Raw genomic sequence first — 17,982 nt, forward strand, 5'->3', positions numbered from 1 at the left:
GTGTGTGTGTGTGTGTGTGTGTGTGTGTGTGTGTGTGAATATTATGCAGCCATGAAAAGGATGAGATCTGCCATTTGAGACCATATGGATAGACTGAGAGAGTATTATCTAAGTGAAATAAATAAGACTCGGAAAGACAAATACCATGATTCTACTCATAAGTGGAATCTCAAAAAAGTGAATAAACAACAAAAAAAAAAACAAAAAAAAAAATACCGATTCAGACCTATAAATACAGAAGACAAACTGATGGTTGCCAGAGGGGAGAAGGATGGGGGTGTGAGCCAAATCAATGAAGGGAAGTGGGAGATAAGGTCTTCCAGTTATGGGATGAATAAGTCACAGGAATATAAGGCACAATACATTCAGTGATCTTGTGATAGCAATGTATGGGGATAGACGGTTGCTACACTTGTGGCAAACATAGCATAATGTATAAACCTGTCAAATCTGTAAGTTGTACAGTTGAAACTAATGTTACATTGGACATCAACTGTACTCAAATTTTTAAAAAAAGAAAAACATAAATAAGATTATGTCATTTCCCTATAAACCATTCAACAAGAGTTTCTTGTCACACTTAAAATAAAGCCTCATTGTGGCCTGCAAGTCCTCCATGAGATAGCTTCAGTCTCTCCCAACCTCTTGCTCTCACTCGCTCCTCCTCGCAAGTGATCCTTTGCTGCTCCTTGAACAAATCAAGCGAGCTCTGGCCTCGGGGCCTTTGCACTTACTCCTCCCTCTTCTCAGAAACTCTTCCCAGATGTTCACAGGATTTGCTCCATGACTCCATTCTGGTCTCCGCTCAAGTATCAACTCCTAAGAAAGATCTTCCCTGACCACCTTTAAAATAAAAATCTCAACCCTTGTATCCATCTATCCCAAATCCATATTTTGTTTTTCATTCATAGTACCTACCATTTGCCTGATGGTATATACTCACCCATTAATTTTTAATTATCTTTCATTCCACATAGGAATTCAAGCTCCCCAAGGGCCAAGGCTTTGTCTGATGCTCTGCTGTTTCCCTGACACTTACAACAGAGCCTGGCAGTGCTGTGGCCAGTTATTGATTACTGTTAACTTTCTTTAACATTTTTCTTCATTTGTTTTCACGTGCAGTATGCTGCAGAATAATCACCTAAGACAGGTACCGGCGGGAGCACTGCAGAATTTGCGAAGCCTTCAGTCCCTGTAAGTACAGTTAAAATTGCAAAATGTTCTCAGGACCAATATGGGAAGGAGCAATGAAATGTCCAAATGACCATTTTCATCAACTCCTTGGTTGGGGACCCTAGCTAAATAAGTTGTGAGTGAATGAGACTTTTCATTATGGCAACAACCCTTTGAATCTTCATTAAACAATATGGGGTGGGGGGGACCAGTGTTGGAGTTCGGATTTTCAGATCAGACACTCAATCATAGCACCTGCAGTGAAAAGCCTCTTATATATGCTGGTATCACAGGACAGAATCTTGCGGATCCAAGATCTTGTCCTGCATTCTCCTGTAGTATTTTGTTCCTGAGTTCAAATCAGAAATAATGCTTTCTCCTCTTGTCTAGAAAAATCTAGATAAGATTGGAATCTTCAATTTATTCCATTTCTAGATGATCTGAGCTGACTTGTAATGAAACTTTTGCTGAGTCAAGGGAAGGAAAAATAAGATGAAAACAGAGAGAAGCAAGCCATACGAGACTCTTAAATACAGAAAACAAACTGAGGGTTGCTGGAAGGGAGGAGGGGCTAAATGGGTGATGAGCATTAAGGAAGGCAGTTGTTAGGATGAGCACTGGGTGTTATATGTAAGCAATGAATCACTGGGTTCTACTCCTGAAACCAAGACTACACCGTATGTTAACTAACTTGAATTTAAATGAATTTTTAAAATGACTTAATCTTTAAGGTTCTGTATATACATCAGGGGTCCTCAAATCAGTGAGCTAAGATCTAATGGTATATCTTAAAGTCTCACTGCACAGCTTCCCCATCACCACACCCAAACATACAAACATACTCACAAACAATCCCACTGACACACAGACACATACAGACACATGAACATACACAGCACTGGGGTTATTTTTCCTTATTCTGAGTATACAAGTTTTCTATCAGGAGTTTCCACTCTTCATTGACTTAGAATCTCTGAATAAGTAAAAATTAGTTATTTCCCACAAAAAGAACTTTCATACCACCTGGACGTTTTAGAGCTTGGGTTGTAAGCAAGTGTTTACAGTGACTGTTTGGCAAGACTGTGCCGTGAGTAGGTGGTCAGTAAATCTTCATCTCCTGAGAATGTGTAAGTGCTCGCAATATATCGCATGATTTCCAATATATGCATGTGTAATATGTGCTTTTATCTTACTTACACTGAAAGTCCTCATCTGTCAAACAAAATACTGGTTTCTGGTCTGGAATGATGAGGGAGATGCATTTAAAAAGCACGTAAATATTGCAGACTCTAGTTGAAAAGTATCTTAAAGAAGCCATCGGTTAATAGTTACATAGCATTTGTTTAATGCCTTTTACTGAGGTGATACAAGAGGAGGAGAAACATGAGATTGAAGATGATACTTTCCTCCTTTGATCTTTTTTGTTGTGGTTGTTCTTTTAATGAAAGCAAATCTGTGCTTGAGACCATTTTAAGCTTTGTAGTCCAGTCAAACAAAGTGACTTCCTAGGTTTTCACGAGCCTATAGATAAACAAGCCCACAAGGGCCCCTTTGTGGCATGGCGATAGGTCTGTTGCATTTTCAGGGGCTCCTTAATGACATCACAGTATCACTCCTCCTTTGTTGCACAAGCATTTTCCTGAAGGAAAGAAGCAGTCAGAAGGCAAAACACTCTCAAGTTGGGTTGTCTGCATCAGGGCACGGGGTCTAGTGGCCGCATTGAAAAACGAGATAATAGCAGTAGCCAATAGGAACTTTAAACAGCTGTGAGGCAGGCAGAAGATAGAAGGATAAGAGTCGGTAACCAAAAGCCCCTATCAGCTGAAAGAAGATCACAAACAGAACACCCAGCAAAGTGAACTCTTTGAGAAAGAGAAAACCATGAATCTTTTGTTCACTTGAACTGGGCGGTGCCTCCCTGATAAAGGTGTTCAGATTTGGTTTCTTACCGTCTGGAGATTCACTGTTCACCAGGTGTCTCTTGCCTTATGGTTTCTGATTCACAAACACAATTGTGTTTGAAACCTTATAAGTATGTGTTCCCTGTGAAAAAGCCAAGGGTTAACTTTCTAGTATGATGTTTATCGCATCCAGATAGATACTCGGCCCCCGGTGCATACTGAATTTTATCGGCTGACTGTGTAATGTTTGTCCAGCGGTCCCTTTGCCCGGAGCGCAGACAAGCCCATGTGAGGCGCTGAATGTTGGCACTGTGTGCTACCGCGCCACATTTTCTCATGGTTTTTTGTGCTGCTTTGATACAAGAGTTAAGATTGGACAAAAAGTGTTATAAACATAGACTCTAACCACCAACCGCACAGACACTGTATTGTACCAGCTGAAGGAGCCCCTATGGGGTGTGTGGGTTTGGGCCACAGTGAACCCTTGTAAAGTTTTGCCGTCGTCCCAGACTGGAGATGTTTAATGGTACTTCTCCCGCTTCCTTCATGCGGTTCCAAAAATGAAACCGTCAGGTTTTGTTTTGTTTTTTAAATGTTTATTCATTTTTGAGAGAGTGCGTGCACGCAAGTGGGGGAGGGGCAGAAAGAAAGGGGGACAGAGGATCCGAAGCAGGCTCTGTGCTCGCAGCAGAAAGCCTGACACGGGGCTCAAACCCACAAACTCTGAGATCATGACCTGAACCAAAGTCAGTTAACCAGAGTTTAACTGAGCCACCCAGGCGCCCCGAAAGCATCAGTTTTGAGACTAGTGATCATTACATGATTGCATTACATGAATGCATTACATGAATGCAAACATGCATTCCTCTTCCGGTCTCCATTCATTGTGCATGCTTTCAGGCCACTTCTGTATCAGTACAAGTAACAAAGAGGATGAGACCTGCCTCATCGTCCATGCTGCCCACACCTGGGAGGCCTCCACTCTGTCACTCGGCTTTTCTTGAACTACAGTCAACTTTTAGACTATCACTCGGCCCTTTTTCTAATGTTTCCTCTTTTTTTCTGTCCCTGGAATTCACTGTTTCTCTTCACTTTGTTATTTTCCTTGTCTTACACATTCGCTCTTTAAGCTGCACTCCAACCTCCACAGGAGCTGTGAGTGCATCACCCCCCTACATGCCTGGCCTTGTAATCTCCAAAGGGGATTTCTCAACCCTGGCTGCAAAGAAGAATCATCTGGACAGGCCCAAAGCCCAAGGCTGCACTCTCTGAGTGTTTTCTAACTGGTTCCATTATACCGTTAAGTGCTTCTTAACCGAACGTTGGGAAAACTCGTGTCAGGCAGCACTTCTTCAGATGTTCTGCAAATATTCCCCTGAGCTATTTTCAAACCTGAAATAATCACATAATCCATACTTTGCATTCCAGTGTGAACTAAAAAGGTACTCGGAATATGAAATAAAAGTCTGGGATTGCATTGTTTGTGTTTAATTGAAACAGCTCATACATACCTGCCTATTAAGTCTACTGACGATCTGGGGCAGATAAAGACAGGAGGCCACATGCTGTGTGGATAGCACACCCTCCTATCGGAATGTGTTTGTCACGGCACCAACACCTCCCAGATATACAGGACAGGATGTTGGGCCTCATCTCTGACTTACTTAATCAAAAACTTCATTTCAACAAAATCCTCCGGGGATTTGTATGGCCAACACATTTGAGAAATTAAGTGTTTTATTGTGCTATGACACAGACAAGTGGTCTACCAACCAAGTGGCTGATAAGTACTGAAATAGATCCAGTATACTTTGCCCCACCATATAGACTTGGCTTCATTGAATATAGCTTGAGAAACTTGATACATTAAAATTGGTCACATTGCTGTGAGGAAGCAACAAATTGTACTCACGTTTCAAGAGATGTAATTTCCATTTATTTTACATAAACAAAAGATATTTGGCCTTGTTCATAATGAAAACACATAGGTATGTTTGTGTTCTTTTAACTCTCTCCTGATGTTTACAAATTGCTTGTCTAAAGAATAAGAGGTCAAGCCCATGTGCCAGAGCCCAATAGCCCAGAGCCTGCCCCTGTACAATATGTATGTTTGCTTCTGACATGGTAATGACTGCCCAGACACCAGTTGGATTTTTTGTAATGTAATCAAATATAACTTAATTTCCTTTCTGTTTTTTTGGAAGGGAATAGGAAATGTAATCAGAACTCACAGTGAGTTGTATTTCACCAAGAAACTTTTGGCATTATAGACATTTGAGGACTAGGTTCAGATTACAACGATTTGATGGAAACTCAAAACTTAACCCTCCCCTGACCTCATACCTTTGTATCTGTAGCTAAAAAATCGATCTATGGGGAAAAAAATCGTTACTTCATTTGTTGATAGTCATCAATGACGTTCAGTCATCTGTCATTAGTGAAGTTCAAGGTGATCAAAGAGAATGACATATTCATCTTTGCCCAGTTAACCAGAGTATTATTTCATACATGTTGGTTTTCATTTCAAGTTCCCACTAGAGAAACAAATTGGGTTGGTACATAGAAAATAAAAGAATCAGACATATCTTTGGTATTGTCTCTAGTCTCCAATTAGAACACCAATTGGTGTTCATCTTCAGGGTGTAAGACATTGTTTTAAAACCTAAAAAGAACATGTAATTCTTGCCTGGAACGTGATCAGCCTGTACATCTTGTGATAGCAGCTTCAGGGCTACCGACTCCTCTGCCCCTGAGCCCTGTGAAATGTTAATAATGTCACCCAGACTCTTCATGGTAAGGTTTTGCTGATAATAGTCCTCAAAGAGAGTAAGAGAAAGAGATGAGGAGGAGAGGCAGGGTTCATAGTGCTGGGCAGAAAATAAGGCAAGCCTAGAACCAGCCCCAGTTTTCTCCCATGAACATCCAGGAGCCTATTCAGTTTCAGACCTTGGATAAAGAATGGGAAGGAAGTAACAAAAGACAAGGAGGTGTAAGCAGACAAAAAAAAGTAGAGTGAGCTAACCAAGAGAATAAGATTAAAAGATCAAAGAGGTGGGGCGCCTGGGTGGCGCAGTCGGTTAAGCGTCCGACTTCAGCCAGGTCACGATCTCACGGTCCGTGAGTTCGAGCCCCGCGTCGGGCTCTGGGCTGATGGCTCGGAGCCTGGAGCCTGTTTCCGATTCTGTGTCTCCCTCTCTCTCTGTCCCTCCCCCGTTCATGCTCTGTCTCTCTCTGTCCCAAAAATAAAAAAAATAAATAAATAAATAAAAAAAAAAAAAAAGATCAAAGAGGTTAAACACACACACACACACACACACACACACACACAATGGTTTTAGTATTAGTGACATTATTCTTCCCACTAAAATAGTCTCCACAAAGAGAAATTACAAGCTTACACAATAAAAATGCATGTTCAATAAATAAAATTTTGGTTTAGTTTGGTTTTTTTCACCAAAGTGCCAGCATAGCAAGTACGTCTTGGGATGGAGGTGGACTTTGGTGTTCCAGAGGCCAAGGGTTTTGTCTAGTGCACCATTAGGAGGTCATTTCATAGAACCACGTGCAAACCAGCACCCAATGCATTGTTATGAGAAGTTTTCCTTGTCTCCCTCCCCGATTAAACAGCAGGAGAAAACTATTTTCAAGGTAAAGCCCTTTCTACACAGTGTCTATAGCAAGAGAGAACTCAAATTGGAGCGCAGTCCTCAGAATCATGTATGGGAAAAAAATGTGAATACGTAATGCAAGACTCCATGTACAAACCATTCGTACATCAGTCTATCTGCCAGTGCTCTGATTAAAATCGTACATGTGACAGTCACATCAGATAGGTAAATAACTAAAAGAGAACATAGATGTTATAAATGAGAAGTAGAATACCACTTTTCTCAGTCTTGTGATGTGAAATGAAGGTTACCTTTGGAAGTGGGTTAAACTCTTCGGAGAAGCTAAAGGGATGGCACCAATGGAAGGTATACTGTTTGTAAAAAGGCACATAAAGAGGGGTGCCTGGGTGGCTCAGTCGGTTAAGCATCTGACTCTTAATTTCGGCTCAGGTCATAATCTCACGGTTCGTGAGTTCGAGGCCTGAGTCAGACTCTGTGCTGACAGTGTGGAGCCTGCTTGGGATTCTCTCTCTCATCCTCTCTCTTTGCCCTTCTCCCTCTCAAAATAAATAAATAAACTTAAAAAAAAAAAAAAGAAAGAAGCAATAAAGCATGGGAACACTGCCAGGACAAAATCAGAAACACCCAGGGTGTTTAAACCCACATGGTTATCAAAGCAGCAGCAGCTGTTTATGAAGCACCTTCTTCATTCCACTCATCCTCAGACAAGGAGGAGTCACATGAGGTAGGAGCTGAGATTACCCCTTTCTTAGTGATGATGAAGCAGAAAGCTCAAAGATGTTAAATGACCTTCTCAAAGTCATATGGCTTGAAATGGAGTCAGTCTAGAAGTGAGTCTGGGATACGAACTCTGGTCTTCCTAGCACCAAAATCTGCCCATTTTACCACCACGCTCTCTCCCCTCCCTCCAAAATCTACTTCAGAGAATGGGCACACAGCAGGATGCACTAATGTGAGGGAAAGGAGCTTGACAGAATCACATCTTACTTCTAGACCTATGTTGTGAAGGTTTACAAAAAGAAAGAAATTTACAAAAAGAAGAAATTTCTGCAGGACAGAAATAAATAAGTTGAAGAAGAGAAGAGAACAATATTATTAATGTGTGGGCCAGTCTGCTTTTTTTAGTGTTTCCCTATGCTTTTGGTTGTCTGTTCCCTCAGTACCTGTGAGGTAGAATTTGCCTCCACTTTCCTGATAAGGAAACTATAGGTGAGAAAAGAGTATCTTGTCCCTATTGCAGAGGTGAAAGTTGATCAGACAATGACAGGAGGGAAGAACATTCCAGACAGAGGGAACTACTTGTGCACTGCCTTGTAGTGGAGGTGGCTGGAGGCGAAGCTAGTACATGAAGAAGCAGAAACAAGCTCCTCGTGGCTGAAGCAGGAAGAGTCCTGTGTCACTAAGCTCTTCTTGTGCAAGAAGAGCTTAGTGAGACAGGTGGGGTCAGACACCTTGAAAGCCATTTGGGACATGCCAAGGATTTTAGCCTTTATTGTGAAGTCAATGGGAATCCACTGGAGGATAAAAGGCAGGGAAGGGCATGATTTGATCTGTGTTACTGAAATAGTCTAGGAGAGAAAGGAGAACTTTGTCAGGATGGGGGCAGTGGAGATGGTGAAGGGGAAATGGATTTGAGAACTATTTAGATGAAATTACCGGTGTTTGGTAAGGAACCGGCGATGAAGAACGATGGAGTAAGAGATGTCAGGATGATTCCTAAATTTCTGGTTTATAACCATGTGCTTAAGGAAGCCCATCACTGAGAACAGGAAACACCGGCAAAAAGCTATATTTGGGGACAATGGAGGTGAACGATAATGAGTTTGGTCTTGAACGTGTGTGTTGTGGAGGAACAACTGAGTAGAAATGTCACAAAGACAGCCTGAAATCCAGATCTGGATCTCAAAAAAGAATGAAATTTAGGTTAGACCCTCCTACCATGTATTTGCCTTCACCTAACACCTCCTTGTAATGATTTGGTTGTCTGACTACACTTTAGGAAACATGCTGCATAAAGGTTGGATCAACACGCTTAGAAAACAGGCTCATGTCTGCCTGGTTTACTTACTGTTAGATCTCAAGCACCAGGAACAGTACCTGCAAAAACGCACACTCCAGAAACATTTATTGAACTGAACTAAAGCCTCAAACCCTAAGTGATGTCCTAAACATCTGCTTGGGATCAGCTCATCTCTCCCAGTTTGACTGTTGCCCACATTCCCTGATATCTCTGACTCCAAACTCTTATCTCTGTGCCTGGCTTTTTCTATCTGCCCTTCCTAAACTGAGAGTTGGACCCCAGTGGTTCCTTCAGGGATTTTGGAGTTGATCTGTCTACAAGATTTAGCTTTCTATTGTCTTAGCTGAGGACTCTCCACTTAAAGAATTCCGGGCCTCAAGGCAAACCAGTGGTTGCCAGAGGGCAGGTGGGAGTGGGGTGGGAGGGGATAAGCAAAGTAGGTGAAGGAGATGAAGAGGGGCAAACTTGCAGTTATAAAATAAATAAGTCACAGAGATGAAAAGTACAGTATAGGGAATGCAATCAGTAATGTCATAATGACAGTAGTATGGTGACAGTTGGTGACTACCCTTACCGTGGTGAGCACTGAGCGACACCTAATAACACTGTCTGTCAACTATACTTTAATAATGTTTTTTTTAAGGGCCCCTGGGTGGCTCAGTTGGTTAAGCAGCCAACTTCCTCAGGTCATGATCTCACAGTCTGGGAGTTTGAGCCCCACATCGGGCTCTGTGCTGACAGCTCAGAGCTCAGAGCCCGGAGCCTATTTCAGATTCTGTGTCTCCCTCTCTCTGACTCTCTCCTGTTCATGCTCTGTCTCTCTCTGTCTCAAAAATTAACGTTAAAAATTTTTTTTTAATATTTTTTTTTAAGTGTAGGGTTTGGGGAAGAACCATAATGCTAAGTCTTGGAGGGTTGATGAGGTTCGGATAGGCAGGAAGTAGGGGATGCTTATGAATACAAGGCTCAGAAGTACTGTGGGAGGGAGCTAAATAGGGACAAGTTGACTAGGACAGAGAAATAGGAGAATAGCGTGGCCAGTGAAGGCGGATGGTGAACTTTGAATATCAGATGGGAAGTTTGGGTTTGAAGGGACGGTAATGTGGCAGAACCATGGATTCCTAACAGGGGAATGACATAGAGCATGGTTTGAGGGAGATTAATCTGGCAGCAGCCTACAGGATTAATTGAAGAGATAAGAGATCAAAGGCAAAAGGCCCAGCTCAGAGACTGTTGCAGTAATGCAGGTGTTAAGAGATAAGAGACTTAACTAGACAGTGGAAGTGGAGAGTTTTGGAGATAAAGATAAATGGAGAGGACTTGGTGAATGATTGGCTGGAAGGCAATGGAAGATTCAAAAAGGACCCCCAGATTTCAAACCCTGATGGTACCCGAGAGACTAATGGGGCCCTTGACCCCCCCACCCCAAAAAAAGTCTTTGTTTTCTATGGAGAAAAATGAAACTGGAGAAGTTAATGCTTGTGTTACTCGTCTCCTCGTTACAAAATTCACAGCAGCAATGACCTCTGAGAAAGGGAGCAACATACTGTAAATTGACTCTAAGATATTTCTCACTGGAGTCATGCACTCTCCAATAATGCCAGAAAGACAGGTTTGGTTCTGTTAGGCACTTCATCTAGCTGTTAGTCAAGCCAACCGACTAGTCTCTAAATTATTGCTCTTCAGTGAGCCTGTCGGTTTTATCTCTCCCCAAGCTGCAGAGATGAAAAAACTTTTTTACCTTTTCAGAAGTAAGTTTAAAGAGATCATTTTTCTTCCTGGTTTGCATTAAGTTTACCAATGAATAAGATGGAGAACAGAAAGGTAGAAGCAGAAATTCCCATTATATAAATTCATACGCTTAATGTCTTCCTAGGATATAAATGGGAAATTTCATTAAAAGGTAGAATCCCACATTGTGGTTACTCCATCAATATTAAATAACAATAAATAACAATAAAAATGACTCATTATTATGAAGAATTCATATAAATCAGCATTACTTCAGTCCATAAGAGTTCATATAGATAAAATTGTATCCCAATAGTATTATTATAATGATCTGACAAATTCAATTCCAGTGATCCACTGGTTTTGGTGCAATAAAATTTCCAGGCAGTAAATTTCACTGTAATAAATATTTTAGAGACCTTGTCAAATTGTATTCTATATAAGCTTGGAAATCCATAATTCTCATTTCATAGCAAAGTAAGATAATAATGGGAAATGCTTTCATTTCTTAAAATGTTATAAATGAACTAAATGATTGTGCTCTTTTGACTATTCATGAATTATTCAAAATGGCCTCACAAAATGTACAAATGTATGTACAAGTGAGTTTGTCATTTTTTTTTAACTTACAAAGAAAAAAATGGTCATCCAAATATAAAATAGAAATGTCATTGATGAAAATGCTATGCTTCAGCTTCTTTTTAATATATTTTTTAAATTTTTTATTTATTTTTATATTTTTCAATTTTTATTTAATCTATTTTTTTTAATTTACACCCAAGTTAGCATATAGTGCAGCAATGATTTCAGGAGTAGATTCCTTAATGCCCTTTACCCATTTAGCCCATCCCCCCTCCCACACCTCCTCCAGTAACCTTCTGTTTATTCTCCATATTTAAGAGTCTCTTAAGTTGTCCCCCTCCTTAAGTTGTCCCCTCCCTGTTTTTATATTATTTTTGCTTCCCTTCCTTTATGTTCATCTGTTTTGTCTCTTAAAGTCCTCATATGAGTGAAGTCATATATTTGTCTTTCTCTGACTGACTAATTTCACTTAGCATAATACCCTCTAGTTCCATCCATGTTGTTGCAAATGGCAAGATTTAATTCTTTTTGATTGCCAAGTAATACTCCATTGTATATATATACCACATCTTCTTTATCCATTCATCTGTCAGTGGACATTTGGGCTCTTTCCATACTTTGGCTATTGTTGATAGCGCTGCTATAAATATTGGGGTGCATGTGCCCGTTCGAAACAGCACACCTGTATCCTGTAGATAAATACCTAGTAGTGCAATTGCTGGGTCATAGGGTAGTTTTATTTTTAGTTTCTTGAGGAACCTCCATACTGTTTTCCAGAGTGGCTGCACCAGTTTGCATTCCCACCAGCAGTGCCAAAGAGATCCTCTTTCTCCATATCCTCGTCAACATCTGTTGTTGCCTGAGTTGTTAATGTTAGCCATTCTGACTGGTGAGGTGGTATCTCATTGGGGCTTTGATTTATATTTCCCTGATGATGAGTGATGTTGCGCATTTTTTCATGTGTCGGTTGGCCATCTGGATGTCTTCTTTGGAGATGTGTCTATTCATGTCTTTTGCCCATTTCTTCACTGGATTATTGGTTTTTTGGGTGTTGAGTTTGATAAGTTCTTTATAGATTTTGGATACTAACTAACCCTTTATCTCATATGTCGTTTGCAAATATCTTCTCCCATTCCGTCGGTTGCCTTTTAGTTTTGCTGATTGTTTCCTTCACTGTGCAGAAGCTTTTTATTTTGATGAGGTCCCAATAGTTCATTTTTGCTTTTGTTTTCCTTGCCTCCGGAGATGTGTTGAGTAGGAAGTTGCTGCGGCCAAGGTCAAAGAGGGTTTTCCCTGCCTTCTCTTCGAGGATTTTGATGGCTTCCTGTCTTACATTTAGGTCTTTCATCTATTTTGAGTTTATTTTTGCATACGGTGTCAGAATGTGGTCCAGGTTCATTCTTCTGCATGTTGCTGTCCAGTTTTCCCAGCACCACTTGCTGAAGAGACTGTCTTTATTCCATTGGGTATTCTTTCCTGCTTTGTCAAAGATTAGTTGGCCATACTTTTGTGGGTCCATTTTTGGGTTCTCTATTCTGTTCCATTGATCTGAGTGTCTGTTCTTGTGCCAGAAAATGCTATGCTTCGTAATTCTGTTCACTGGAAGAATCCCCAGGAACTATACTCTACCTGCAGCTGCAATATTCTTCACACCTTTGACTTCTTTTTTCTCAAGTCATCTATGTTAATAATTGACATCATTACAGTCATGTCAGATATGGAATTAGCCAAGATCTATGGCTTATCTTTTGACTAACGCTTTCTTCCTTGTAGTTAATGTCTTATCAAAGACATTCTCAAACAGAGATATAAGCCTGTGTGATACACTGGCAAGGTACCATATTTGAGATCTATGTAAAGGTCCTTTTTCTGGAAAAACAATAGCAAGAATGATCTCATAGCTTCTATAATCCGTACAATAATGCCATTTATAAATCAAAAATTCCTTCCAGGAGTATGGAACAGATTGGCCAAATGTTTCTTTTGAAAGAGAAAACTTACAAAACTAAGGTTTTATACATGAAAATATTATGGAAAAAAACTTTAGACAGAAGACAATAAAGTGAGTTGGGGTTTTTTTGGCCAGTGCCTGACATAAGTGATTTTTTTGCTTGTTACCTTCTAAGTCTTCATCACATAGGATACACTGATATTATAGAACTGCATTCACAGGTAACATGCAGTTTTGTTTTATTTTTAGTTTACATAATACTGGATGACATTCATCCCTGCTCTTGCATGGTCTCCATCCGCTCAGTTGCCCAGAATGGAACATGGAGTCACAGTAGCTTTCTTGCCTCCCCCTGTGGCCACAGCTGACAAGTCACCACATTCTGTTGAGCCCACTTATTTAGCAATCCTCCCACCAGGCCTTCCTGTCCATCTCCATACTTCTTTCAGGCCCTCGTCTTTTCTCACCCTCATGACTACAACTGCCTTGGTCACTTACTTTCCCACCAGTCCATCTGCACAGTGCTATCAGAGCGATCTTTCCACAGCACATGAGGTAGCCAGTCGGGAGACAGTATAGCTGCCCACCCCAGAGAAACATTTTGATGTAGATTCTGCAGATTATTTGGAAGACAATGGGACATTGCTCATAGGTAGATAACCCAGAAATCTTCTGAAAGTAGTTATCCAGACTCTAAGTGCTTACCTTGGACACTCGAGAGTATTGAAGCCGTTCAGGATCTGGATGATCCTGACAAGGTCCCAGTCGTGAGGAGAGACAAATCCAGATCCACGAGGGACAGTCCCCTTGGCCAAGCAGTTTGCACAGCAGAATCCATTTGGTAGTTATGGAGTCCTCCAACCTCAAGCCCTCCCTCCAGAGAGGGAGTTATTGCAACATATGCCCCAAAGTCATGACAGAACCATTTCTCATCGGTTGTAGTTCTCTAAGTAACACTGCCAAGACTCATACTTGATGAAAATTATGTTCATGCACCAGATGATGTCCTCGTTTTCCTCAGCCATGTTAGCCTTGTGAGCCTTTTTGGACGTTTGCTGGCCTAACACAGAAGATGCGTGCATCTTCTTTTCTCTGTGTTGGGAGGCTACCTACAACTTTAATCCAAACATGCAGTGTAGCTACTGAATTTACATGTGAAGGATTATGGTGAGTGGAAAAGCAGCAGTCCCGCCAGCCCATATGACCCCCCAAAATGTCAGTCTCCTTTAGAGAGATTTGAAATTACAAAGGATAAGTTAAAGAAACTTTTAGAGGAAGGGGAAGCACTTCCTAAATGTGAAGATTTTTCTCAAATAATAACACCTAACATTTGTAGAGTGCTTCACTGTTTACAAAACACTTCCACATATGTTTTCTCTAATTCCCATGGCAATTCTGTGACCTGTTATGATTCTGCTTTACAGATATGAAAGTTGACCCTCAGAGAAATTAATCAGTGTGCCCCCAAATATCAAAATTAATAACTGACAGAGTCTTGACTCAATTTGTCTTAATTTTTCTAATTCAGTGCCCTTTCCAGTTTACCATATGTCTATTAAGTAACTAGTTGTTTGACATAAAAAGTAGCGTAGGGGCACCTGGATGGCTCAGTTGGTTAAGCTTCAGACTGTTGATGTTGGCTCAGGTCATGATCTTGCAGTTTGTGAGTTCAAGCTCCACATCGGGCTCTACACTGACAGTGGAGAGCCTGCTTGGTATTCTCTCTCCCCCTCTCTCTCTGCCCCTCCCCTGCTCATGCTATCTCTCAAAAATAAATAAATAAAACTTTAAAAAAAAAAAAAGAAAGTAGTGTAAAATTTTATCTATCAGATTGCTGTAAGTTATACGTAACATAAGGAGCATAAAATGGGTGCCGTTTCCCTTATAGTGATTACTTTTCTGAATGCATTTCAAGATCATAATTAAGAAGTTTTATTTGTCTGAAAGATAGTCAGGCCATTCCCATTGTTAAAGTGTTTGTTTGGCTACAGCTGTCTGCATCCAGGTTCTGTGCTACCTGTGTCACATTGCTGATAGATACTTAAGTGTCAAGATCATTGCTAAGAATTGTCTCTGAGAATGTGCTATCACATGTCACCACTTCTCCTTTGCCTTTGGAGTGAAGATGTTCTAGTCAGTAACGTATCAGGAACAAAACGATTGGCCCTTTGTGATTACACGTGCGCACATACACATGTGCATGCACACGCATGTAATTGTAATACTGAAGACCAAAAAAATGAGGATAACTTCTATTAAGTCTAATTGCAGATACCTCTTAATTATTTGTTATGGAAGATAAAAAAAAGTAGCATTTTTCAGGATCAAAATTCACTGACAATGCAGTACTCTTTTTAACCAACTTTTGACTAAAGCAAAATTTGAGTTCACCTCTTTTACTCTGAATGGTTTCCATGGTCATAAAACAAAAACACAAACTGTTAACCAGGCTCAGGTAATAATAATTTAAAATCCTTAAGGAGAATTACAATTTACAAAGCTGTGTCATACCCCTTCCTTCATCATAAAGCAATCTTATAAAATAGAGGGGTGTTACCCCCATTTTACGGGTGTGAAGGCTGAGATCTGTTGACTTGGCCATGATCACACAGCTACTATGTATATACTGGCTTAGATCTAAGATTTCTCATCCCAAATTCAGATTCTAAGCTGCCTACACGCGCGCACACACACACACACCCTTTATGATTTGCATGAAATGGAAATGATAATAAAGAAACACTTAAGGGGTAGGGCCCCTGGGTGGCTCAGGTGGTTGAGCATCCGACTTCAGCTCATGTCATGATCTGATGGTTTGTGAGTTCGAGCCCCACATTGTGCTCTCTGCTCTCAGCACAGAGCCCGCTTCAGACTCTCTCTCTCTCTCTCTCTGCCCTTCCCCCCTTCTCAAAAATAAATAAACATTAAAAAAAAAAAAAGAAACATTTAAAGGGTGCCTGGGTGGCTCAGTCAGTTGAATGCCCGACTTCAGCTCAGGTCAGGCGATGATCTCACAGTTCTTGAGTTTGAGCCCGACATCGGCATCGGGCTCGCTGCTGTCTGGGCAGAGCCCACTTCCGATCCTCTGACCCCCGTCTCTCTCTGCCCCTCCCCCACTCACATTCTCTCTCTCTCTCTCTCTCTCTCTCTCTCTGTCTCTCAAATACACATTCAAAAAGAGAAACACTTAAAAAGTGGAGCTATATAATGCAGTTGTTTTTGTTGCACCTGACAATATCATAAAACCACATTTTTATGTGTGTTTTTGTGTTCTCTGTAGTGATGTTTTTCTTATACAGCACTACTTAAATATGACATTTTCCAAGCCTATGCATAGACCATGCCAGCTGCCCCAAAAGACCAGACTGACATAATATGAGCTCTTTGTTTACTCAGTGAATAGGCACAACTTGTGCCCTGCCAGCTGCTTGGCCCACAGTCTTAACCTTGTTCTGTGAGAAACACCTGTATGAGTGGCTGGATAATTAATTCCATACTCCAGCCTTAGGATCTTCTGTTAAGATTAAATCAGATAAGGCCTCTGACTGTGAACAATATACCACTCTCTGGATTAGGTTTGGACCACTGAGGCCAGGTGGACATGGACTTCAAAACACTGCGTTCAGAGGGAGTGTGGTTTATTGGGAGCTTCTTACATGAAGAGACTATTGAGGCAGAGAAACGTTTTAGTGCTACGCTCAGGATACCCGAGTGTGGGGTCTGGGAGTATTAGTATGTGAAGTGTTAGGACTGGGCAGAATTGCCCCTGCCTTACTCAGTTCATTACGGATAGTAAATTGCTCTAAGATTACAGCATGGAGGCAGATTACATTCCTTTTTCGGGGGCGGGGTGGGGGGTGATTCATTAAAGGCATTTATCCAGAGAAATGGGCTTATTGACATTGAAAACTGAGACCAAGGTCACTTCAAGTTCTAGCAGGAGCATTAACAGTAATTTAAATATCGAAGACAAGCCTGTGACTCAATGCTGAGAGAGCCTTTTCTGTAAAGGTATGTGGACGTTTGCACTGAACCTTAAGATGACTCATCTTCAAGACTCTTGGAAGCCACTTGTTGATATCTAATGCATAAGCCACTGGCAATTATCAGACAATATGTTACCTGAAACGCGGAAGCTCATGTTATTTCAATAAAGTCTTCTTTCTTTAATCGTTACAAAGAGTTTACATATGTGCTTTGCTTCTGGTTAAATAAAAACAATCACTTCCTTACCCCTGACGAAAAGTATACCTTATTTGAACCTGGGCCAGACATGTCATCACCGGAGAAAGGGGGAAGAGGCAGTGTTGAGTTTTCCTAAACATTTCTGGTTCCCCATTGATAGAACCTGGAGATATTTATTTGGAACCTGTGTTTCTGCTGCCTGCAGTAATTGTTGCCCTCCTGGAAATGTAATTATGAGTGGGCCGTGACACCGAACTCTTCAAATTCATTCCATGTGACCTGATCTCAGTTATTCTGAAAACTTGGTCCAGGGCCTTCTTGGTCCATCACTTGTTCCCATTCGGTCAGTAGAGGTAGGAGCTAGAGGACAAGTGAAGTGACTTATGTGACCAAAAGTGAGGAAGCCGCTTTCCAAAGAGATTAGCTCCCTACCACAGAGAATTCTGTTTCTAAATTGTTTAAATTTGGTTTGCAAGGGATTATTTCATGATCCTGGTGCACTTCCTGCATCTGTTTAGTCTTAAATGCTTCCTAAAACATTTTTCAAAATCCATGCGTGATTTTCTAATCCTCCCTAATACATGGACTACTTAAAATGCAACTCCTCTTATTCTTTTTTTTAATCCTAGCTTTGGAAACAAATGTGTGAGCCTTAAGAACGGATGAGAAAAATGAGAGAGAGCCATCGGAAGCATTGCTGGGTGATGGTGGTTCTCTTGTTCGTGCACCTTACAGGAAATTTCAATTTCCAATAAGAAAAGCTCAGGCATTGTCATCACGGCCTCTGTTTCTGTTGGGCAGGGGCGAAAC

General features: G+C 41.0%; 1 protein-coding gene across 1 annotated transcript in view; it reads left to right on the forward strand.

The window, feature by feature from the left end:
* Nucleotides 1-17,982, forward strand: part of LGR5 (leucine rich repeat containing G protein-coupled receptor 5) — a 128,971-nt gene that overhangs the window by 84,023 nt on the left and 26,966 nt on the right. The window contains exon 4 of the mRNA XM_060656972.3: nucleotides 1,123-1,194. Within this exon, the coding sequence (XP_060512955.3) occupies nucleotides 1,123-1,194 (72 nt within the window). The remainder of the gene's footprint in view (nucleotides 1-1,122; nucleotides 1,195-17,982) is intronic.

Source organism: Panthera onca, chromosome B4 (genome assembly GCF_046562875.1).
Source record: "Panthera onca isolate mPanOnc1 chromosome B4, mPanOnc1 haplotype 2, whole genome shotgun sequence".
Classification (NCBI taxonomy): domain Eukaryota; kingdom Metazoa; phylum Chordata; class Mammalia; order Carnivora; family Felidae; genus Panthera; species Panthera onca.